Source organism: Thamnophis elegans, chromosome 13, assembly GCF_009769535.1.
Source record: "Thamnophis elegans isolate rThaEle1 chromosome 13, rThaEle1.pri, whole genome shotgun sequence".
In the NCBI taxonomy this organism is placed as follows: domain Eukaryota; kingdom Metazoa; phylum Chordata; class Lepidosauria; order Squamata; family Colubridae; genus Thamnophis; species Thamnophis elegans.
Window position 1 is genome coordinate 16,320,262 of NC_045553.1, and position 25,668 is coordinate 16,345,929.

The following is a 25,668-nucleotide window of genomic DNA, read 5'->3' on the forward strand; positions in this document are numbered from 1 at the left end:
TTCTGCACTCATACGAGGAAATGACCTTGAGAGACACAGGAAGAGCTGCAGACTAAACAATCACGCAAACGTTCTCCCGTTTCACAGAAGGAAAAGAGGCATGGGAAGCGATTCCTTGGCTTCCGAGGGAGTAAAAGGGAAAGAGGGCAGAGAGGCTCTCAGACTTGCAAGATTCTGTTCATTTAACCATACAATAAAGAGCGAGCGAGCTAGAATTTATTTTGCTTCTTCTCTGATGGCCTTGAAGGGGTAATGCTAACCCACCTTCCAATCCAAAGGAGGTGAAAAAATTGGCCCTGCCCTTTTTGTGACATCCCAACACCCCTGGGAGGGTCCCCCAAAATGCTGGAATGATGACAGACTGAACTGCAGGCTCTGGGTCTGCAAAGGTCTGCCCAAAACGTGCGGATCCCAAATATTGAGGACTACTTATGTAAGACCACCATTTCATGAGACGTGGTGATACAGTGATTAGAATGCAGCATTGGAAGCTACTTTTGTTCACTGCCAGGAGTTCAGTCCTGACTGGCTCCAGGTTGACTCAGCCTCCCATCCTTCCAAGGTCATTAAAATGAGGACCAATATTGTTGGGGGCAAGAGGCTGACTCTGTAAACCACTTAGAGAGGGCTAGAAAGCACTGTGAAGTGGTATATATGTCTAAGTGCTATTGCTATTCCTTTTTCCCTTCCTTCCATCCATCCATCCATGGTGCACAGTGGTTAGAATGCAGCATTGTAGGCTAATCCTGCCAACTGCCAGCAGTTTAATTCTGACCGGCTCAAGGTTGACTCAGCCTTCCATCCTTCCAAGGTCAGTAAAACAAGAACCCAGATAGTTGGGGGTCAGAGGCTGATTTTGTAAACTGCTTAGAGAGGGCTGTAAAGCACTGTGAAGTGGTATATAAATCTAAGGGCTATTGCTATTGACTCAGCCTTCCATCCTTCCGAGGTGGGTAAAATGAGGACCCAGATTGTTGGGGGTAACAGACTGTCTCTGTAAAGCTCTTAGAGAGGGCTGTAAAGCATTCTAAAGTAGTATATAAGTCTAAGGGCTATTGCTATTCTATAATTGCCAGCCAGTGTTGCCGAAGCTCAGAATAGGCTGATGTAGCTCCTTCACACTCCCGTGGTTCAACCCAAACAGATTTACACTAGTGAAGTGTCCTCCCCACCTCTGTCCTAGAGAGAGCTGGTAGCCCTACTGATTGGCTCAGCTTTTAACTCTGCCTGCCCTTCACTTCCACAGAGTGGCTTTTCATGGAACATGCTTAATAAACAAGGTTTATTAAGTTTTGGTTTTACTTATATTAGAGTTCATTAGGTCTCTCCTTTATTAAGTCACTCAAGGTGGCGCTGTACACAAAACGCACAAATCCAGTAGATGTGGTTTGCAAAGCTTTGCTGATAGTTAGCTGAGTCATAAGCTTCCGTTGGGGACTCAAAAACTGACAGAGGAACGAAGATCAAAATAAGGATAAAAGATAAAGGTAAAAGTTTCCCTCGCACATCTGTGCCAGTCGTTCCCAACTCTAGGGGGCGGTGCTCATCTCCATTTTAGAATTGAAGCGCCAGCACTGTTCGAAGACTCCGTGGTCGTGTGGCCAGCATGACTCAACGCCGAAGGCCCATGGAATGCTGTTACCTTCCCACCAAAGGTGGTCCCTATTTTTGCATTTTTTATGTGCTTTTGAACTGCTAAGTTGGCAGAAGCTAGGACAAGTAAGGGAGCTCACTCTATTATGCAGCACTGGGGATATGAACCGCCGAACCGCCAACCTTTCTGATCGACAAGCTCAGCATCTTAGCCACTGAGCCACCGCGTCCCTAAACAAAATAAAGATACAAGCTACCAGACCACGATTGAGCATGATGGCCAAACATAACAGTTCAGGTGGAGAGCTGAAATTGTCTGTAGATTCTCTGTCACACAGAACCAGCCTGAAATTCCTTCAAATTTTGTCATCTGCTGCCTAGAAATTCTTGTATCTTACGTTTTGCATTTTGGTGCTGTTTTACATATCCTTTTTTAGCTTGCTTTTCACTACTGTTTTGTTTTACTTTTGTTCTGAAGACCAACATACTAGTTTTTCTTTAGAATAAAAATATAACCATGACATGAATAAAGTGTACCTACCTTAGGCTGTGCTCTGCGAGGGAAGGCGACCTTTGGGTCAATCTGAAAGAGAAGCAAAAAAAAATGTTTCTCAAACAGGTTGATGTATCTACAGTTTTTACTGGGGACCAAATATTATCCAGTATCATATACAGAAAAATAACACGGCAGCATAGAAGAACATGCATGACAAGGAATATGAGAACTTGCTGGGTGTAACAACTAAAAACTGAGGTGCAATCCAGAGTTCCCGTTAAGTCCCCTTCACCAAAGTAGAAAAGAAAAGAATGAATGAAATTTAACTAGAAAGCAATAAAGAAGTCTTCATTTAGGAATAAAAAGATCAAACACACAGGTGAGGCAAGGATTTTGAACCCTAATCGATCATCATTTAACAAAGCAGCATGGCAGCCAAAAAGACAAGGGGAAGAAATGGAATTGTGGAATTTCAAATCATGGAAAGTAATAATTCCATTACAACCAAAAATCTGGTCAATGGTTCGTCCTTTGTTTCTTGTACTGCTTTCAGGTGCTTTGGGGAATAATTTGACCCCCTCTTCTTTGTGGCAGCCACTCAAATATACTGGAAAACTGCTATCACGTCACTCCTAATTCTTCTTTTCTCTAGACCAGCCAGACCCAAATCCTGCAGTCGTTCTTCCTATGTTTTAGTCTCCAGGCCTTTAATCATCTTAGTTGCTCTTCTCTGCACTTTTTCCAAAGGCTAAAACATCTTTTTTGTAGTATGGGGACCAAAAGGTATCAGAAGGGCAGCCTTCCAAATTGTGAAAAGGCTTCACAGAGCAAAATCTCAAGGCCCCTTCTGGAGCACAGGTTACGGAATAAGGGGTTTAAGTTAGCAAGAGGCAGGTGGCTGCAGGGTGGGGAAGCGGAAGCCAGGAAAACGTTCTCCTTCCAGAAGAAGCCATTTGACAACGAAATCAGCCTCAGAGGGGATCTCAACCCCTGGAGGTGAACAGCTGTTTGTCTAGGACAGTGATGGAAACCCTTTTCTGCACCGAGTGCTCAAACTGAAACACACGTGTATCTCCGTGTTCTGGGGGGCGGAAACCCGAAGATCAGCTGTCCGGCACGCACATGCCTGTATATTGGCCGGTTTTGGCTGGTTTGGGGGCCATTTTCAGGCCGGGATTTTTGGGCCGTTTTCAGGGTTGTTTTTCCAGCCAAAAACAGCCTGGAAAATGGCCAGAAACAGCCTGGATTTTGGGCATTTTTCAGGCATTTTTCAGGCCGTTTTCCAGTGCCCGCGAAGGCCAGCTAGCTGGTGCGCATGTCATGCAGGAAACCAGAAGAGCAGCTTGTGATCACGTGCGTGCCCACAGAGAGGGTTTTGTGTGCCACCTCTGGCACAAGTGCCATAAGTTCACCATCACAGGTCTAGGATGTCTCAATTTGCATTCCTGGTCTGGGAGGCCTGAAGGGATTAAAATCCGGCTCCCCGTTGAGACCATGTTGTCTTCCAAACAGCTCACCTGAGAAGGGAGCCTAGGTGACTCTACTGCTGCTTTATTGGGGAGGGGGAGACATGTCAGCCAGAGAGAAGAGAGGCTTTGCTGCAGCAGGTGTAAGAGCTGGGTCATTACAGCCATTACAGGCTGGGGGAGGGGTACAGGAAACCCCCCTTCCCAGCATGAAGAGGAAGTGTGTGTGGCACAGAGTGGAGGCCTCCCTGCCATGTGGGGAAAGTCGAGGCCTGGAAGCATACGCTCTCAGGTATGCCAGATTGGGGTGGCTCCACCTTTCCCAAGATATTCCAGGCACCCAGAAGGCATCAACTGGGTTCCGTGGCCCCACCTCCTCTGAAAATGGGAGGCTCCATTCAGGGTTAATAATACACCCACCGGAACAGGCAAATCCCCCATCAAATGTGCAGGTGGAGCACTTAGGTGGATGTTTTCTCTGAGGCAGGAGAATCCCCCCTCCCCAATTTCTCTGGGCCAAGACTGCCCACCTCCCTGGTCACAGCATCTTTATTGAGAAAGGAATGGGCAGCAGGGCAAGGGGGGCACGGCCCCACAGATGCAGCGATAATGTAACAACAAAAACCATGGCTTCAGAATTTGCTTGGTGTAGCATTTGGGGGCAAAAATCATGGAATTGGGGGACCATGAGGAACATCTAGTCTCTCTCACTGCCGTAGGGAGCAAAACCACCTAAGTCATCCATCCAGCTTCCTCTAGAAACCCTTCCAAGGACACTGCGTTTGTTAAGGGTGCCACAGATGTCCCCTCTCAGGGTGTTCCTTGGGTGGAATGGAAGGCTGGGGAACCAGGGGGGGTTGGGGACCCCTAGAGGGGACTATACCATCCAAAACCAGATATTCACACCCACACTGAAGTCCTTGGCCACTAATTGCCTTCCAGAATGGCTCCTTCCAGCCCTTAAAGGATTTTCTTCTTTTGAAAAACAGTTCAAATGCAAGTTTGGAAAGTTTGAAAATACATGGGGTAGGACTAGAAGACTTTAACTTTTAACTTTAACTTTTAATAAATTTATATGCCGCCCAATCTCGTAGGACTCCGGAGGGCTTACAGAAAAAGTTAATATAAGGAGTTAAAATAAGGAAACAATTTAAAAAGAAACAATTTTAAAACAACGCACCATACACTCAATCTGGGTGGGGCTGGACCTCATTCCTGGAGTCAACAGCCCCAGGCCTGCCAGAATAGCCAGGTTTTCGTGGCTTTTCGGAAGGCCGAGAGAGTGGGGAGGGTCCGGATCTCTACGGGTAGGTCGTTCTACAGGGTCGGAGCAGCTACAGAGAAGGCCCTCCTCCGAGGAGCCGCCAGCCGGCATTGTCCGATCGACGGCACCCGGAGAAGGCCCAATCTCTTATCGGCCGTTGGGAGGTATGTGGCAGGGGGCGGTCTCCCAGATATCCAGGTCCTAGGCCATGTAGGGCTTTAAAGGTGATGACCAGCACCTTGAAGTGTGTGTGGAGACCGATCAGAAGCCAGTGCAGCTCGCAGAGGATAGGTGTAATATGGGTGTATCTAGGTACACCCATAATCGCTCGCGCGGCTGCATTCTGGATTAACTGTAGTCTCCGAACACTTTTCAAGGGCAGCCCCATGTAAAGCGCATTACAGTAATCAAACTTAGAGGTGACGAGGGCATGAGTGACCATTCGAAGTGCCTCCCGGTCCAGATAGGGCCTCAACTTGTGCACCAGGCGAACCTGGGCAAAAGCCCCCCTGGTCACAGCCGACAAATGATCTTCTAATGTCAGTGCGAAACCAGGACACCCAAGTTGCGGACCCTCTCTGAGGGGTGTAGAATTTCACCCCCCGGCTTAGGGATGGAATATCTGGGAGGCAACAACAATAGCCACTCGGTCTTGTCTGGGTTGAATGCAAGCTTGTTCGCTCCCATCCAGACCCTGACAGCCTCCAGGCACTGGCACATCACTTCCACCACTTCGCTGAGTTGGCACGGGGTGGACAGATACAATTGAGTATCGTCCGCGTACTGATGATATTTGATCCCGTGTCGGCGTATGATTTCACCCAGCGGCTTCATGTAGATGTTAAATAGGAGAGGGGACAGGACCGAGCCCTGCGGCACCCCGTATTTAAGGGGCCTAGGGGTCGACCTCTGTCCTCCAACCAACACCGACTGCGACCTGTCCGAGAGGTAGGAGGAGAACCACCGTAAAATGGTGCCTCCCACTCCCACCTCCCGCAACCGCCGCAGAAGGATACCATGGTCGATGGTATCGAAGGCCTCCAAGGCCCCTTCCAGTCTTGTTATTTTGTGCCCTATGTTTTCTTTAAATGAGGTTGCTGAAGGTCCATGCATTTTTCCATACAAGCCCTGATGAAGAAATTCCTTCTGGTGTCCTCAGTTTCCTGAGAGGGCATCACATCAGCAGCTCCCTCACTTCATCAACTTTCCATCTCAGGGAAGCAGAGGCTGTCCTCTGCAGGGCAGAGAGCCAGCGAAAACCAGGCTTTTGAAGGCCTTTTCAGCTGCATGCAACCCTGCAAGGTTTCCCCGCAGGACACACCCTGTCTGATTTCCCCATTCTTGTTCCTTTCACTGATGGGTTGGCCGCCTCCTTTCTTTTCATTTATTGTGAAGAATCTAGCCCTCCAACTGCCCCAGCAGCCCCAAAGATGCACCAGTGCCTTCTTCTCAAATCCCATCAAAAATCCCATGGAGAAAAGTTTATCTATTGCCTTCTCTCGTACTGACAATCTATCTAGATATCTGGCATTTTGCACCACGGTGAGTGGATTTAGTGTATGTAATTCAAAATTTACTTTATACATCAGTTTCCCTCTTATCAGATTTCAAGGCAGGGCACTGCATGAAATAGAATATGATATGGTTGATAAAACAACCAGAACCATCACAGGAGATGCAAAGGAAGGCAGAGACTTCAATTGTGAGCAAATTCAGCAAATTCAAATTCAGCCATTATAGTCAGTTAAAGCAAACATCTACAATGTGGGATTACAATTGCTGCGGCTCATGGCATTCTCCCCAGGTTCACCGATGGGAACTGTTGTCTTGGACTGGATAGGCCACTGTCCTGGTGCCATTTGGTTCATTTTTTGCCAGCTGAATGCAAACTACTCTGCCTTCCCTAACAATATAGATTTTTTAGAAAACTTGAACCAACAGAATTTCCTGAACTATAACTTTTTCTGTTCTAGCGTATTTATTCAATTTATGATCCAGGCAGCATGGACCTGAGGAAGAATGATTTTATATGCTGGATAATTACCTCCCAGACTACCAAAAATATTTGAACCTGTTTAGGGGAAAACACAAAAAGTACATTTAAGCAGTCCAATCTTGCTCAAGGTTCCCTGGCCATTGGCCAAAAGGTTTTGGGAATGCTGCATATGGGCAGAAGGGCTAAAATCATGCAAAATCATAATATCACCCTTGAGATTAAAAGGCAGTAGAGAAGACCCTTCACAGACCCATTGACCCTAAACAGATGGTATGGATGCATCAAACGCTGTGGGTGGTTAAGCTCAGGTGAGCCTTTTTATGGCCCCTGAAAGATCTCAAGAACAGGCCACCAAAATTCAGCAGCAAACTGACGGAAGTCACAATGGCAATAGTGCTATTAAGCAGGTCTATTTCATCCTTAATCCCCAGAAAAATTGCAATATGGCCTTAAACTTGGGGCACCTCCCTCCTGGGAGACCTGAATTACTGTGGCAGGACATCAGCCAGTTAGGAGACTGAGTTGAGTGCTGCCTTCTTGGTTCAACCCCAACCAAGCCATCATGCTACCATAATGGCGTAGTAGCAAATAGCCAGTTTTCCATTCTGGTTTTGTAAACCAGAAGGGGCAACTTCAATTTGCACGTCACACTTAAACAAGAATTTTCCATTAAGCAGGTTGGCATGCCTGGCACAAAATTCCTTCTGGGGCAGAGCCTTTTGGGTGGAGTGGGTGTCCTGGCCTGGCAAGCCTTGTTCCCTCAAGCCCATGTCCTTAAATCTTTAGTGAACTTTCTTCTAAATATTATTTCCCAAATGCAGAAGACCAGACAAGCATTCCAGAGGCAAATGGGATCTCCCTAAAGTTGGAAAATGGGACTTCAGTAGACCCCAAAGTGGCTACCAAATATTAATTTGTAATGTGGCAGGAAAGGAAATGGTGAAACACAAGTAATTGTCACATTTATATTGTGTCCATTTACATTTTAGTTCATGGGAATGAAAAGAAAAGAACCTTCTCACTGTTTTCTGCCCCCGGGCTAACAGGTGCATTTTCTTTGCATCTTGTAAACGAGAGCCAGTATCCTATGACCACACTTATTTTTCATAATTTCCCTGACAGCAATAAAACTATTGTTTTTACCCCCAAACTCCTTTCAATGCATGCACTCTTAATCTTGCCACAAAAATTGCAGGAACTTTCTCCAGGCAGTTGTCAGGAGTTAAAACACAAACACACACGCCCGCATACATACACTTTGTCCCCAAAAATTCCTGAGTGCCATGGGGGGGGGGGATTCTTATCAGGAGAGAACCTTCCTCCTACATGCCATCCAGCTTCCTTTCCTTGTAATGCAGCATCCCAAATTTCCCACAACGCTGATAAGAAGCACAAGATTGGCTCTAGGAAGCGGGGAGGGCAGGAATTTCTTTGCAACAAGCAATCTCCCCCACCCCACCCCTGGCTGACCAGGGTACACCCCCCCACTCCAAGCTTTCAAGGTTCTGTTCCTGGACAGATCATAAGAAACCCGAGAGAGAGAAATTCCAGGCATCTGGGCACGATGCCTTTGCTACCAGCAGAGCCCTTTGTGCCCTTTGCATGGTGTGCTGTGTTGCATGGTGTGCTGTGTGAAAAGTGCCACCATCAACCACCATCTAGTTTATTGGCTGACCTTACATGGAGGGAGGTGAAAGGCTGATCAGACCATCAGAGTGGATCCTGGGGGCAGCTGGGGGCTTTTATCCCACTTGTGGATTTTCTGGGCCTGTGTTTTGCCCCCCTCCCTCTCACTGTGCAACTTCCATTCGCTCTCATAACTGATTCTGGCATGGCCCTGTTCCAGCAGCCTGAAGGCAAGATTCAAAATATCTTTTATTGGAATGTGTGTGGGGTTTTTCCCCCCTGATTCCAAGCTTTATTGGAAGGCCTTTTGAGATCAGCATACCTGCAAATATAACCCCTCCATAGCAATGCCAGACACCTGCTGGTCCTGTTTACATTTTAAGGGGAATATAATAAGAGAGGATAAAATTATTCGTGTCCCCTTTTTAGTATGCCCCAATGAGCTCTATTATATATGCATGGTTGCTTCCTGCAGATAAATCACCTTTCTCTTTTTTAAAAAAAGCTAATTATAACTTCAGTGCTATCCAATTTGAGTAGTCTTTGTATCCCCTCATTATGCCGCTAATTAATTTTTGGGAGAAACATGATATATATTTTTTAAATAGCAAATTTTCCTCCCGTGGAAAAATACAAGAATGAAGGATTTTCTGCCCCACTTCATGGGGATTCCCTCAAGCTCCCAGTGAGTTTCTGTCCAAGAAATTCAGAATTACTGAATTCTAGCCTTTGAATTCAGGATTCCGTAACCCTCACACATATTGTTTCATAATTTTGCTCTCTCCCTTGGGGCCTCTGGCCCCTCAGGGGATAAAGGGGGCCCCAGGGTGAAGACCTTACCTTGGGCAGAGGCTAGGAAGAGCAAAAAAGCATATTTGGGCTTTGACATATTTCTGAGATAGGCACATCGTGGGACACATATGCTTGTGACTGCTGTGCAGTTTCTCAACCGTGGCAATTTGAAGACCTGTGGACTTCAACTCCCAGAATTCCCCAGCCAGCAAAGAATTCTGGGGACTGAAGTCCACACATCTTCAAGTTGCCACGGTTGAGAAACACCGGTCTAAAGGCAGGATTTGAGGATGGTGTGCTCCTTCACCCAATGACCCCGAACACAGGGGTGGGAAAAATTCAGAGGCTGGGAATCCAGCCTGCTCTTTCCTGACCTCCTAGCTTTCCAGAGGCAGAGATTATATTTGAATAGGTAGGAGCATCCCAAACTCTGCAAATTCTCACCTGCAATCTGACAAATACCCTCCCCCATTTCATAAATAATCCCCATTTATGGAAATCCTCCAAAGCGACTGTTGATTTGCGTTCTCTTTTATCTGATTTTTGCATAAGCCTCCTAACTCCCAATGCCATCCGATAGTTCTTTCTGTCCAATTAATGGATAAATACATACATTTTATTTTATTTATATTTTCTTCTAACCACAGCCCTGTGAGAGAGGTGGGTCTGAGAGACAGTCACAAGGGCGACTTGAACCTGGATCTCCTCAATCACAAATGTGAAGTGGTGGACAGAGGATATAAGTTGGATGGGCATCAGAATAGAGAATAGCAGAGTTGGAAGGGACCTTGGAGGTCTTCTAGTCCAACCCCCTGCTCAGGCAGAAGACCCTGTACCTGTTCAGATTTCTTGAAAATCTCCAGTGATGGAGCACCTACAATTTCTTGGGGCAAGTTGTTCCATTGATTAACTGTTCTCACTGTTAGGAAATTCCTCCTTAATTGCAGGTTATTTCTCTCCTTGATTAGTTCCCATCCATTGCTTCTTGTCTTGTCCTCAGGTGCTTTGGAGAATAGTTTGAATCCCTCGTTTTTGGAGGAGCATCTCAAATATTGGGAGACTGCTATCATGTCCTTCTTTTCATTAAACTAGAAATATCAAATTCCTGCAACTGTTCTTCATATGTTTTAGCCTCCAGCTCACTAATCATTTTTAACAGAGTTGGAAGGGACCTTGTAGGTCATCCAAGCAGGAGACCTTACACCATTTCTGATAGACAGCAGTCCAATCTCTTCTTGAAAGCTTCCAGTGATGAAACTCCCACAACTTCTGAAGGCAACTTTGTTCCACTGGTTGATTGCTCTCTCTGTCAGAATTTTTTTCCTTATTTCCAAGTTGAATCTCTCCTTGGTCAGTTTCCATCCATTATTCCTTGTCTGGCCTTCGGGTGCTTTGGAGAATAGCTTGACCCCTTCCTCTCTGTGGCAACCCCTCCAATATTGGAAGATGATCGCCTGTCTCCTCTGGTCCTTCTCTTCACTAGACTAGCCACGCCCGGTTCCTGCAACCGTTCATCGTATGTTTTAGCCTCCAGTCCCCTCATCGTCCTGGTTGTTCTTCTCTGCACTCTTTCTAGATTCTCAACAACTTTTTAATAGTGTGGTGACCAAAATTGGATGCAGTATACTAAGTGTGATCTTACCAAAGCATTACAAAGTAGTACTAATAATTTGCGTGATCTTGATACTGTCCTTCTGTTGTTGCAACCTAGCACTGCATCAGGAAATGCAGGTTCTGGTTCTCACTCATCCCCAACACTGGAGTGCCTTACGGCTTTGGGCCAGTTGCTCTCTCGCAACCTATCCTACCTTGCAGGGCTGTTGTGATGAGAACAAACAGGAGGAGGGAACACTATAGCAATGGTGTCTTGAGCTTCCATTCAAAAGGCAGGACCGAGATCCAACAAACAAACCCCATAATGTCCCTCTTGCTATTTTTATTAAGGAAACAACCAAGCCAACTCATGGCCTGGGGGCTGCATAACCCAATTTAAAAGGAACTGGCCAGATTCCCAGCATGAGCCTCTGCAAGGAGACCCTCCCTCCGGACCAGACTCGCCTGCCATGCTGGGTGAAGGTCAGCCAGGAAGTTGGTGGCTCCATGTTGTTCTAGGAACTCAGCCAACACCTTCCGTGTTTGGTGAAGCAGCCCATCCCATTGGCTTTATTGATTTGGGCACAGCATCTTGTGTGAACACAGACAGTTTGTTTGGATAACTCAAGTAAAGAGTTCGGCGTGTTGTGGGAACGCAACCAATAAGGATTTTTTTTTCCAAAGGGACAGACAAGGATTCAGAGTTAGTCTCCAGGTCCCTGCCCCGATGGCCCGTCTGCCTGCATCCTTCTCACAACCACATTTCCCTTCCAATCCTGCAGACTGGCATCCAGCTGCTTTACCAGAAAAGTTGGGATGGGGGAACCTTTTGGCACAACAAAACATTCAGAAGAAATGTCCAACCCGTCCCCCATTTTCTTTCTTTGTCAACATGGAAAGGGGTTTTACGGGCACCTTCCTCAATCTGGTGCCCTTCAGGAGCATGATAAGGGGGGAATTCTGCAATGTGCCATTCCCAAACATCTGGAGGGCACCCGCTTGGAGAGGGTGGGCTTGGACCCCAAAAATGGCAAGGCAAGGAAAAGTTAGGGGTAGCAGGGCAGTGCAAACGATGCAGAAGTGGCATCTGACCACACTTGGTTACTGCCACGTCCAAATAAATTGACCAGAAAATTAAATGAGGCCTATACAGGTAGCCCTCGACTTACAACCTTAACAGAGCCCAGAGTTACGATTGTAAGTCATTGCAGTCATTAAGTGGGTCACCAAATGACCACTTTTTATGATCTTTGTCACAGCAGTTGTTAAGTGAATCTGTTTTATCCAGTGGGTGGAAACCCCCCAAAAATATTGAAAATCATGGTCACCTGACTACAGGGTGTTGCCAACACTTGTAAAGGTGAGCCAGGTATCGAGCCCCCCAAAAGCGATTATGTGACTGCGTGAGAGGTGCTTCTGAATCAGAAATTCTGAATCGGGCTGTAAGTCCCTTTTGGTGGGGAGGGTTCCATCATAACTTCAAGCGGCTAAGTGACCAATTCTTAAGTCAAGGCCTACTTGTATCAAAACACAGGCAGGGCAGCCTTGCAATGGAATGAGCTTTTAATGCAATTTATAAATGTCACCCCCCCTCCCAGAAGATTCTTAAATCCAGACTCTAAAAACTGCTGAAGTGCACCCCCATCCTCTTCTCCACAAAACACAGAGAGAGGGGGTGAGCAAAGTCAACTGTAAAATTGGAAGGAAACTTTGAGGTCATCCAGACCAACCCCCATGCTCACTGCCAAGAATCCAAATGAAAACATTCCCATAGACCAGGAGTCTCCAACCTTGGCAACTTTAAGCCTGGTGGACTTCAACTTTAAGCCTGGTTTGTTTGTTTGTTTGTTTGTAGTTTATTTATAGGCCGCCCTTTTCCCTGAGGGGACTCAGGGCGGCTTACAATCAAAAAAGGAAGGGGAGTGTAGGACAATACAAAAAAGAAATGTGCACAAAGTAAATTAGACAATAAAACTCAACATTCACTCAGCATTCGGGAGGGGCGAAATAAGATTATCCCCAGGCCTGACGGGTTAGCCAGTTCTTGAGGGCTGTACGGAAGGCCTGGACGGTGGTGAGGGTACGAATCTCCACGGGGAGATTGTTCCATAGTGTCGGAGCCGCAACAGAGAAGGCTCTCCTCCGAGTAGTCGCCAGTCGGCACTGACTGGCGGATGGAATACGGAGGAGGCCAACTCTATGCGATCTGATGGGACGCAGGGAGGTAATTGGCAGAAGGCGGTCTCTCAAATAGCCAGATCCACTACCATGGAGCGCTTTATAGGTGGTGAGTAAGACCTTGAAGTGCACCCGGGGACCAACAGGTAGCCAGTGCAGCTCACGGGGGGGTGGACTCCTCCAGGCTTAAAGTTGCAAAGGTTGGAGGCTTAAAAGTTGCCAAGGTTGGAGACCCCTGCCATAGACAGCTGCTAGTAAAGAAGAGCAGTAAAAAAATTTAGAGCTGACTTTGGGGAAGGAAGGGACAAACATGAAAAAGGAACCCCAGATAATTCCACCCTGAATTTCCATTTGGCACAAGAGCCGGTAGGGAGAAACGTCAACAGGTCTCAAGATCCTGTGGTTGTGTCCTCCAACTATAAAGTGGCATTGTTGGCCCATCTTCAAGGACTGATAGGACCCCCCCGTTACCCAGGACCCTCTGGCTTTGAAACTAACTGTACAGTTGAAAGCAGTTGGCATTTTTACCAATGTTCAGTCCGAATCTGCCTCCTTGTTGATTCGCAGCCATTATTCTGCATCCCACACTCTGGAATGATAGAAGCCACATCATGCTTCAGACCAAACCGGCATTTATCACATACACTTTTAGTCCAGCCTTCCTTGGCTCATCTACAGTGGGGCTCCCCTACCAGGCCTTGAGTCCTTTTGGAACCGGGCTGCAGATGTGGCCTAGGATAGAATAGAGCCGGAAGGGACTTTGGAGGTCTTCTAGTCCAGCCCCTTGGCACACATGGGCGTTGCCCATTTCTCTTGTGGGTTTCTGGTGCACATGTGCGTGCGCTGATCAGCTGGCCTTTGCACATGCAGCAGTGCCGGAAACCGGAAGAGCTGATCTTCTGTTTTCTGGTATGAGCACCAATGGTATGAGCACCATTAGACAAGTGACTGTCAGTCTCTTCTTAAAATCTCCAGTGATGGAGCACCCACAATTTCTGGAGGCAACTTCTGTTCCACTAGTTAATTGTCGTCCTTGTTAGGAAGTTTCTCCTCAATTCCAGGTTGCTTCTCTCCTTGATTAGTTTCCATCCATTGTTTCTTGTCCTGCCCTCTGGAGCTTTGGAGAATAATTTGACCCCTTCTTCTTTGGGGCAGCCTCTCAAAAACTGAAACACTGCTATCACGTCATCCCTAATTCTTCTTTTCTTTAGACTAGCCCAGGGGTCAGCAAACTGTGGCTCTGGAGCTACATGTGGCTCTTTCCTCCCTCTGCTGCGGCTCCATCACCGGTCGGTGCCACAATTTTGAGAGGAGCTTCCGGTGGCGGGGGGGAGAGAAGCACAGTGCACCAGGAGAAGACTCTGTGGCAAGGGGAGGGTTTTCCGGTTGTCTCCACAAATGATAGGGCTTTCGGTTATGACAGGTAGAGGAAAAAGTACTCTGCACTAGGAGGAGACTCTATGGTGGGGGAACTGAACTTCCGGTCAGCTGCAGAATTGAACAGGGGGCTTCCGGTTAGGACCTTTGTGGCTCCCGGTGTTTTCTTTTCTGTGGGAAACGGGTCCAAATGGCTCTTTGAGTGTTTAAGGTTGCCAATCCCTGGTCTAGCCAGACCCAAATCCTGCAACCGTTCTTCATAGGTTTTGGTATCCAGGCCTTTGATCATCTTAGTTTCTCTTCTCTGAACTTTTTCCAAAGTCTCAACATCTTTTTTGTCGTATGGCGGTAGAGCACACACACATATATCCCCACTTGCACAAGCAACATGCAAACACGCTCCATTTGTGCATTGCTCACTACTCAGATGGAACTATCCCTTCTTCCCCTCCTCTCCCACTGGCCAGTCTGCAAAACCAGCAAGAACTCTAGAATGGCTCGGACAATTGAATCAGGCTATACATTGGAGAAACAAAACGGAGTTGCCTGGTCCCTCATTTCCCCAGACAGCATGGCCATTAGGCTCCTTTCTAAGTTTTGAACTACTATGCACAGGGGGTCTCCTCAATATACAACCACAACGGGGACCGCGACTTCTGTTGCTAAGCAATGCAGTTGTTAAGTGAGCAACACCCAATTCTAAGATCTTTTTGCTGTAGTTGTTAATCATGCAATTGTTAAGCAAATCCAGTTTTCCATGTTGACTTTTGTCAGAAGCCACCTGGGAAGGTATCTATGGAGATTCTCCCTCCTCCAGGTTGTGGTTGTCCCAAAGGTGCTTTTTTTTCAAGAGGCAACCAGACTTTCTGGTTTTTCTTTGAAGACGTTTCACTTCTCCTCCTTGAAGAAAAAAGAAGCTGAAGAAAAAGAATTCAGAACCGAAGAAGCTTCTTAAAGGAGAAGCGAAACAACTTAAGAGAAAAAACAGGAAATTCCAGTTATGCCTCCTCTTGAAAAAAGCGCCTTTGGGACCCAAGAAAGTGATAAATGGAAATCCTGAGACTCCAGAACGCTGCAACTGTCAAAAATACATGCCAGCTACCAAGCCCCTGGATTCTGATCACTTGACAGCAGGGAAGCTGCGACAGTTGTAAATACGAGGTCCAATCATAAATGACATTTTTCAGCAGCATCGTAACTTAGAATGGTTGCAAGCCGAGAACTATCTGTATTGTCTGTGGATGTGGTGCCTCCTAAAGATCAGGCAACGCTTCCTCCTCCAGTCATCATTCAAGTATTCACAGCCTTTGCTCGACCCCTCCCACAATGCTGAAGCCCCCTGGTGTCACCCAGAAGAGGCTGATGTCACACTGAACGGGCCCAAAGATCGCCCTTCCAGCAGCCCCCAGTCACAACAGCAGCCTGGGAACTCTTGGATTGCACACCACTATATCCAAGGGGCTTTGGAGAAGAGAATATGGAGACCTCTCCCCAGACCAACACTCTATAAGACCATGATGGCGAACCTATGGCATGCATGCCACAGGTGGCAAGCGGCGCCCTCTCTGCCAGCACATGAGCCATTGCCCAGCTCAGCTCCACCATGCATGGATGCTTGCCTCCCTCTGGCCAGCTGATTTTTGGATCTCTGCCATGCATGCGGAAGAGGTGTGTGCATGCATGGAGAGGCAGGGGAGCACAGGAGGTGTGTGGTGCCCCTCCCTGCACCCCGTTTTTGGTTTCAGGAGGCTTCAGGGAGGCCGTACAATGCATTACATTTTGGGCATGGGCACCGCATGTAGGCTTTTGGCATGCAAGGACAAAAAGGTTAGCCATCACTGGTATAAGAAGACACGCTGGCAGATTCCTGGGGAAGTTAAGAGCCAAATTGCTCCATCCTGAACCTGAAGGGCCCACTCCACCCCCTCATCCCCACCCCCTCCTGCCGCCTGGGAAGAAAAACAAACACCTCTGACTACTCCAGCCTCCCCAGCCTTTGAAATGTTAGAGTCCAGCCAAGGTATCTATTAAACTTACATTTCCATAAACAAAGTGCAGCCTGCAGTTATCTCCCTCCCAAACAAAGAGTTTGTTTCTCAAAAAAGCCCATTCTTGGGTGGAGGAAGAAAGTCTTCTGCTCTCCGGGGGGGGGGGGGGGTGTCACCCAGCCCTGCAGCCCAGCATTCAGGTCAGAGTTCTAGCTAGAGAAAACTGCATGTGTGAACCAACGTTGGCTAATAAGGGAATCTTGGTTGGCCCAGTCAAAGGTCAAGCACCAAAGTGATAAAGAAAAATGTTTCCTGTCTAACACTTTACAAGGCCAATACAGTATAGTGTGGCACTGGGCGGTCTTCCCAACTCCAGGGGAGACCAAAACAGGCCATAATCCCCCAGGTACTCTGTCAGCAAAGCAGCACTTGAGACACGTCCTCGGGGACCTTTTTTGCAAATTTAGCAAAAGTGGGTAATAACCCATAGGAGGAATGGAGCCCTGTAGAATAGAAAGCCAAGGGAAACCGCTCCATTTTATGAGAGAAAAGACCTGGAAAGTCCAAGCGGAAGGCAGAAAGGCCAAGCCTTCTTTGGAGGTTCTGGTCCAGGATATTTCTCTAAATCCTCCCTGGCTAAATGGCGCAACATCTCTCTCCAGTTGAGCAAGCCCTTCTTTGGGGTTGTCTCCAAAGATGAAACTTGCCTAGACAATAGTTGGTAGACTCCTGCTGCCCAGGTGCCCACTGCATCTCACAAACTGGGCCACAAGGCTGTGCAGAGGGTTTTTTTGAAACACAGCCACACTTATCAGGTAGGCCTTGAAATGGGGCTTCTCCTAGCGCTACATAATGGCACCAAGAGAGCATTTTGCATTCCTGGCTTTCCTGGGCCATGGAGGAGTTCGCCTAGCAGCCCTCCAATGCCCACCCTGAGGTCCCCTCCTCTTCCGATTGGCAGATAAATCAATAAACCAGGAAGGATCCAAAAAGGCCACCTCTGGGGAGGGGATGGTCTGAGATGTCAATTAAAAGTGGCAAAGGACCCAGAGTCAGCTTCTCCCAGCACTCAAGCCAAAGAGAGGGCTTTTTCCTGACACTCCCAGGAGATGATGCCCCATAAGAAATAAGTCTTGGGACAGCAGGTAGCGGGGAGATGCCATATAGACCTCCTGAATCAGCCCTCCCTCCGCAAAGCCTGGAGGGGACAGAGTAAGGAGAAAGAGAAGGCGGGAAATTGTTTCAGCACCAAACAAAGAGGAATAAGTCCTTCTGGGCCCAGGTTCTGCCATCTCCACCTCTGGCTTTCTCCCTCCACCCAGCCTGCCAGACGCATGGGGGACTGCCACAGCAGTTCATTCCCATCGCCTTCTGTCTCGCTCAAGACCCCTTCTGTTCTCCTTGGGTCTGCTCAGCCCCTCCCCCCACCTGCTCCGCCTTGCAAGGAGGCCCCCAGCCCTGTTTTCAAAGGCTGGGAAGAGAAGAATAGGGATCAGTGGACTTTCATCTGAAGGGTCCGTGAGATTAGGCCAGCTGCAGAGGCCCCCATCATCCAGACCACGAAATAGACCCTCTTCCCCAACAGCCACGATGCCCTAAAGGGCCAGAAGCATCGCAAGGACAATCCACAGCTTGCTTGCTGATGCCAACCGCATCAGGCACAGCCTGAGAAGTTATAAGGAAACTAAACCGAGAAGCTGAATTTAATCAAAGAAAGTGCCTAACTTTTAGGATGATGTTTTTCTTGCACTCAACACCAGAATCACAAGGCTCTGGATTCATACAGATCAGGCAGTGGAGAGAATGATCTACTTTCTTACCACTCACTCAAGGAACCATCATTTGCATTAGTTGTTTCTCTACTTTAGGCAAGGAATTGGATTTGAACAGAAACAGGCAGGAGAGGGACTGAAACTCAGCACTACCAAAAGAGGGGGAGCAGCTCAGCTCTCCTTTTTATGAGAATCATGCAAGATAATTTTTAGGAGCATTGTTCCTTCCTAGCCATTCGCGGGAGAGAAAACATGTTAAAAACCAACATTGTTCCCTTTCCTAGCCCAAGCCTTGAACCTAAAGATTTCAGCCAGAGCAAAGTGTCCAAAAGTATTTACAAGAAATGCCTGCTCCCTCCGTGCAGAGGAAGGCAATGGGCCTCCAGTATTACACTGAGGGCGAATACACACATTATGCCACTAAGCCACGGAGATTGTTTGACTAACTTGATGCTTGCTCAACAATTGTCGTTCAAACAAATCTGGTTTAATGGAATCACGATCCCAGTTATACACACATATTCACATGCCTGAGTTACACAGAAGAACACCAAACATTAATTAATCCACAAATTAATCAAGGAAGGACTACACCTACGGACTCTTTGGAGATGTGGGTTGAAATCCCTACTCAGCCACCTTAATACCAGTAGTATTTTAATTTACTATGGGCTAAGCATAGTACCAGGAATAAAACAACAGTTGATACAATAAAATATTGAAAGCATTTATAACCTCATAATCTCATACCCACAGCCTCTAAAATAAAGGTCGGTGAGATGGAATCACTAAAACTCCAGGTCTTCTTAGGAATGGGTTAGACTTGAGACATTTTAGGATTCTGGGCCGGCAAATTACAAGTTATGAAATAAAATTTGGCACGAGTAGAGTTGGGACTTGATTTTTCAGGCACCTTGGAGCTTAAAACCACCAGAAGGGCCGAACTGGGCCCTGTTATTAATACCCAGGATATGGATCCTGCTCCTTGCCCCCCCCCCCCCCAGTCCCCACTGCTGCTTGGGCAGATTAAGTTTAGTTGCCTTTCTCACCTCCTGAGAAGAAGGATTCTGCTTGCTAAACCTGCAAATAGGCTTGAGGGGAGAATGGAGGGACAGAGGACACAAAAAAACTCTTCAGGGGACAGTTAGTTGCCTTCAGAGGGATGGGAAGCTGGCAGATTTTCACGTTCCTCCTTCTCACTTTCCTCTCTCCTGACCCAAAGAGGTGCAAAAGAATGCCATCTGGAAGCCCGGGAAACCCCTTGGCCAATCTGGAGAGGATAATGGGTGGGATATCCCCCCTATTGTTGGCATGGGGTGTCTGGTGAAGGCCGGAGAAGGCTGGAACAGGGAGGCTGCACCTTTCCAGGTGGGAGCAAAATGGGGACATGAAGTGCTGAATGAGAAGCTTTATTGGGGTGACGAGAGGCAGTCTCACCAATCACCCACGCCCCCAGAACATCTGGTGCCCCCCCCCCCAACATTGGAAACGGATACTGAGAACTCCATTGGCCCAACAGCCACCCGTGGATCTGAGCCCAGGATGAGTTGAGACCACTTTCTGTGGAGCAGATAAAGCTGCATCTCAGCATGATCAACTCTTGCTTTGTGAAAAGCTCCTCCCCCCTCCCCACCGGGGACCCTTTTCCCTCCCTTTGGGATTACATGGGGAAGAGGAGGCACTGGAAGTACTTCAGCTTGGGTGCCCAAGGGGAAGGCCTACAGGTCACAACAATGGCCTGCTAAAGGGACAGTATCCCCAAAACAGAGCCCAGACCAGATCCCACCCGTCCCCAGGCATTTCTACCCATCCTCAAATGAAAGGCCTCCCACTGGTCCCAGAGTCTCTAAACCGCCTAGGTAGCCTGGCCTTGGCCCCATAACCAGACATGTCTCCATCCTTTGACATCAGCAAAGTCACCTGTGGGGTGCCCGTTATGATTGCACCCATCCCTTGAGTTGGCATCCTGAAAGCAGGGGAGACTACAATTCCCAGGATTCCTAGTTAGGATGGGAACGCAAGAGGCTAGATCTCCAGCTTCAGCGAAGCAGCCAGACTTGGCTCAAAAAGAGACTGGATGTCAACTTTGCTCCAACAAAGAAGAGAAAGTCCCTTCCTCTGGGTTGAGAGCCCAACTGCAGAAGGAAGGCCAGTCTAAGGGATGCTTCCCCCACACAAAGCCAAAGCCCAACAGCCAGAGAGAAGCCACTCACCGTTTTGGAGTCCAGCTCGTGCCTGGATTGGGCCAGCACCTTGTCCACCCCGGCCTGGTCCATGAATGTGACGAAGCCGAAGCCCCTGCGCGGGATGGAGAGCCGGAAGGGAGGTAGTGGAGAAGGGGAAAGCTCGGTTAGGAGGAATGGGGGGGGGAGCAGCAGGCGCCTCCCTCCCACCTTCCCTCCCTCCCTCGGGAGTGGGGGGGGCAGGAGGCAGCGGGGAGCCTCACCTGGATCGCTTGGTCAGCGGGTCCCTCATGACCAGGCACTCCTTCACCTCGCCAAACTGGCTGAAGTACTCCCGCAAGCCTTCTGCAAGCACAACACAAGGCCACCCGTGGGGCTCCCAGGCTGGAAAGGGCGGCAGATCCCGGGCGATGCCGCCGCGCAGCCTACGGCCCGCCGACCCGGCGCAGCGGAGAAGGGAGGGGAGGGGGGAGCCCTCCCGGCCCCCGGGAGCCTTTCCGGAGCAGCTCCCACCGGCTCGCCCGCGCCACCTCCGCCTCCCCGGGCCCGGGAGGGCGGCGAGCCGGCTTCCCTCGCAACCCACCACAAAGCCCGCCAAGCCGCTGCCCGGTCCGCAGACCCCTTCACGGGCGGGCGGCGGCGGCGGGAGGGAGGCTTTGGGGGAGGAGCTGCGAAGTTTGGGGCGAGACCCGCACCCGGGACCCCCTCCCCGCCCCGCCGCTCACCTTGAGTCGTCTGCCAGCTCAGTCCCCCGATGAACATTTTGCTAGCGGGGGAAGAAAGAGAGCCGAGTCAGGTGGGCGCCGGCAGCAGCGAGGAGCCGCGGCCAAGGGACGCCCCGCTCCGGGACCGGGCAGGGCCGGGGGCGCCGCGAAGGGAGCCTCGGGAAGCCACCGCCGAGCCCCGGAACTCCGGCGAGGGGGGGGGCGCGGCTCCGGGGCGCCGGGCGGGGAACGCGGGAGGCGGTCGGGGCGCCCCGAGATGCCGCGGGGGCCGGCTGCCAGCCTAGCCTGCCGGCCAAGGAGGCACTGCCGGCGGCGTCGCGCGGACGAGCGGAGCGGCTAGGAGCGCGGCGCGGGCATCGGCCATGTTGGCGGCTCCCCCCCGGCCGGCCGACGGGCGCTTCCCCGGCCACGAGCTCCCGGCATCGCGGGAGGCGGGGACGCCGGCGGCTCTCCGAGCGGAGGGAGGCGGGCGGGCGAGCGCGCGGCAGAGGCCGGCGGGGCCGAGTACCAGGGATCGTGAGGAGAGTCCGGAGAGGCGAGGCCGGGCTGGCTGGCTTCGGTCTCCATTCGGGCTACTTCTCCCGGCGAGGACCAGCGCCACACTCCCGGGGCAGCTGAGCGGTGGAAAAGGGGCCGGACGGCCAGGCCATGCTGCCCCCTCCCCCGACCCCTCTCAGCCGGGCGGGGAGGGGACGGGAGGGACGGGCCCGGCGGGGACAACCTGCCCGGCTCCTCCCACCCCCGGCAGGCGGGTGGCCGGCGTGAGCATAAAAGACGGCCCGCCGGCGAGCGCGCAGAAGGTGGCTGCGCCCGGGCGAGGCGGGTGGTGGGGCGCGCGAGGCGGCCATTCGCGCAGGGTCGCGGCCAGCCGGCTCTCTTTCTGCCCGCCGCCGGCTCGCTCGCCACGCCAGCCCCTCCCCCGCCCCTTCCCGGTCAGCCACGCGGAGAAGCTCCGGTCCTCGGGGGCGCTGGGAGACAAAGGCTCCCGCCGAAGGACTCGACGCGCCGCCGGCTTCTGCCTTCCGCCGCCGGCTTCTGCCTTCCGCCGCCGCCTCCTCTTGGAAGCGGGGCCGAGCGGAGCGCGCTGGGCCGGGCCAGGCGTCCTTTCGGTCTGTTCCGGCTGCGATGCTGGGCGAAGCGTGGCGGGCAGGCCGCCTCCACGCTTTGTTCTCTACCTGCGGGACGAGGCCTCCATGGTCAAGGGCGCCGGGAGGGGGGGCTCCTTGCTCTTCCCGGGCCTGCCCGGCGCTTCATTACTGTTGCTCGCTGGAGCTGTGGGGGGGGGGGAGGAGCCCGGGCCACGAAGAGTTAAAGCCCATCCAGCCGGCAACAAGGACCAGCATGTGACTCGGCGAGCCCGGCCGGGGAACGCGGGCTGGAGTGCTTCGGCGGGGAGGAGAAGGGCAGCAGCCAGGCCCGACCACCTCCCCGCTGCTGCCCACCGAAAGCCCCTCCGCCCTCGAAGCCGACCTCATCCCGAGGCTGCGCCGCGCGATCCGCGGCCGGCATCTGGCTGGAGGCCAGGCGTCGCACCGACCGGCGGAGTTCGCCTGCAGGACGCCCGGGGTGAAGGGCTGGCGGGGCGGGAGTGTCTTGGGCGAGCCGCGATAAGTGGGCCAGAGACCTCCGAGGTGGCCAGCTTCACCTTGAGACCAAGAAGCCGGCTTTGCCCGGGAGATGCAGAGTTCGGGGTTCTGCGCATGAGATGCAGGTCCCTCCAGCGGTTGAGGTCAGAGGAGCTCCAGTAGCCGTGTCCTTGGGAGGGCAGAGCCCCAAAGCTTGACCTGGTCGCCATGCAGTTTTTCACGGGGACTGAGGGCCCACTTCTTCCTCCTTTCCCTTTTCCCACATGGGTCACTCTGGGAAGGAGGAAGAACGAGACTGCCAGGGGCCTTTGCCTTCTGGCGACATGGCCCAGGGCACAAGAGCAGCGGCCTGGGAGGGTGGCCTATTTAACAGCCTTGGGAAGAGCAATCAACCGCCTCTTCCTACAAATCCTCTTCCCTCCCAATTAGTCCCTGAGCCCCTAACCCTTGCACTATCCCCCTCCAGTGCCCCCAGCAAGCCCGAGTTGGTTCAAGGTCAGTCTGAGGACACTAAGTGACTTAATAAACTACCATTGCTGGATTCACACATTGCTCTAAGCCCAAATCACAGCAGCTGACTTCACAGGCCACCCTCGGTGGAAGCCAAGCAAACCACGTTGCCTGCTGTGTGAATCCCACCAAAGCGTTGTCCAAAGAATACCCCTTCTGGCCTTCCATCACTGGTCAAACCCCCTAAAGGCAGTGAGGGGCGTCACTTCCATCCAGCCTTAGATCATTCTGGGGTTGCATGACCTGTAGGCATCTACACAGCCTTAGCCAAACAGATGGGAGTTCTCCTTTTTTCATTCAGACAGGCAGAATCCTTCAAGGGAGAATTCTTCAACTGATCCAGGACTTCATAGCCCTTCCACTTGCCTCCCTCCAGAGTGTTAATTTCCAGGCTTCAGGAAAACATGTTGGCATTGCAAGCTATAAATTGTCCACACACACACACACACACACACACACATGTTCCTTAGCCTGATCCACCTGCCTTGGCCATACAGGGGAGTTCACAGCCCTGATAGGTTATACTAAATATATATACTAAATATAAACTAGGAATGGTAACATTTCCATCTCTGGGAACCGCAGCCTGACTCTTGGGTGTCCCGGGTTTGGGTGTGCTTTGCCTCACTTCTCTCACACTTCGACGTGCTGGGGAGTCCCCGCTTCTTTCAGCGAAAGGGCCTTCTTGACACCCAGGTTCAAGGATACACCTTCTTGACATGCCTGGTTAAAACCTAGGTCACCCTGTTCTGCAATCTGGAGTTCTCATTATGCAGTCGGGATTATGCAGAAAAAAACTTTGCTAAAGAGTCTTTGCTGCAAGGAATGACCTGCTTAGTAATAACACAAACATTTTCCCGAAAATTGTGCAAAGAAGGATTAGAATAGTTGGTAAACATTTCAAAATCTATGTAAGGTTCCTTCTGGATGGCAGAAAGCTATATCTGGGCACCAACAAGCCTTAGCATCACCACCAGACACAACTGGGAGAGTCTTGGTGCCCAAAAGCTTCAGAGACCGGAGGAATAAGAATCTGATTGGAGGTATAAGATATGAGAAAGTGAATATCACAAAACCTTTCAAGTAACATAAGAGAGTCTCCCACCTGTAGAGCCATCCTTGTGTTTTGTCTAAAACCTTGAGGTTCTTAGTTCAAACATCTGAGGAATGTTGAGAGTAGTTTTAGAAAGGCTGGGAGACTTTCTCTGGGCTTTCAGACATTCCTCATCAGGATGAGAACTTTCAAGGAGCCATAATTTCTTTCCCATCTTCCAAAATACAGAAAAGGCCCTGTGTGCATAGATTGCTTCGGCCAGTCTTGGAAAGACATTCCTTCTGCTCACCTCAACTTTCAAGAAGGGTTTCACAATCCAGAGATTGTTGTTCTTGAGAGCAGGGCAACCTTGAGCAAAGGGAGCCACCGTGTGTGTGTCTGCCTTCAGCTTCTAAAATCCCCAGTTGGTCTAGGGCTAGACATTGAAGGCCAAGACGGAGAAGATTGCCCTGAAGCAATAAACTCACAATACTTAGCAGGTATGATAGAAACAACTTCAAATAGAGGCAGTATTTCTGCATAACAAACTTGAGCAGAGATATTTCACAGATACTCAAGTTCAACAAAGCAGCTGGATAGGTACACAATGAATTGGAGCTAAAAGGATTCTTCTACCATCCAGCATATGCTAGTCATAGCCCACCCTTTTCTTGGTATGGATTGGCAGGGGTGACAGACTAAGCACCCACTCCTCTCCTAGAGTCAACATGGATTGCCCCAAAACAGTAACTCGTAACTGTTATCAAGGAGAGAAGCAACTTGGAATTAAGGAGAAACTTCCTAACGATGAGGACCAGTGGAACAGAAGTTGCCTTCAGAAATTGTTTCAAGTTTATTAGAATTTGTATGCCACCCACTCCCATAGGGACTCTGGGCGGCTCACAACAGACAAGAAACATTTAAAATGTAAAAGATAGAAATAAAAAATAAAAATATAGTATTAAAATTCACAACACCCATTCCATCTAAGCGGGGCTGGATATCAATCAACAGCCCCAGGCCTGCCGGAACAGCCAGGTCTTGACGGCTTTACGGAAGGCCGGGAGAGTGGTAAGGGTCCGGATCTCTGCAGGTAGGTCGTTCCACAGGGCCAGCGCAGCAACGGAGAAGGCCCTCCCCCGGGGAGTCGCCAGCCGGCATTGTCCGGTTGACAGCACCCGGAGGAGGCCCAACCTGTGCGATCTTGTTGGTCATTGGGAGGTAAGTGGCAGGAGGCGGTCTCTCAGGTAGCCAGGTCCTAAACCATGAAGGGCTTTAAAAGTAACGACTAGCACTTTGAAGCATGTCCAGAGACCAATAGGAAGCCAGTGCAGCTCACGGAGGATAGGTGTAATATGGGTGTATCTAGATATACCCCATATCGCTTGCGCGGCTGCGTTCTGGACCAGCTGTAGTCTTCAAACACTCTTCAGGGGCAGCCCCATGTAGAGCGCGTTACAGTAATACAGGTTGTGGGCGCTCCATCACTG

At 50.2% G+C, this 25,668-nt stretch overlaps 1 protein-coding gene across 4 annotated transcripts in view; it reads right to left on the bottom strand.

Annotated features, from left to right (window-relative positions):
• Window positions 1-21,746, bottom strand: part of MSI1 (musashi RNA binding protein 1) — a 62,213-nt gene extending 40,467 nt beyond the window's left edge. For all 4 annotated transcript variants that reach the window (XM_032229563.1, XM_032229562.1, XM_032229561.1 and 1 more), the window contains exons 1-5: window positions 21,558-21,746; window positions 21,050-21,090; window positions 20,588-20,669; window positions 20,355-20,439; window positions 2,135-2,176 (exon numbers count right to left, since the gene is read on the bottom strand). In XM_032229563.1, the coding sequence (XP_032085454.1) occupies window positions 2,135-2,176; window positions 20,355-20,439; window positions 20,588-20,669; window positions 21,050-21,090; window positions 21,558-21,616 (309 nt within the window). In that variant the 5' untranslated portion in view covers window positions 21,617-21,746. The remainder of the gene's footprint in view (window positions 1-2,134; window positions 2,177-20,354; window positions 20,440-20,587; window positions 20,670-21,049; window positions 21,091-21,557) is intronic.
• Between the last annotated feature and the right edge of the window lie 3,922 nt (window positions 21,747-25,668).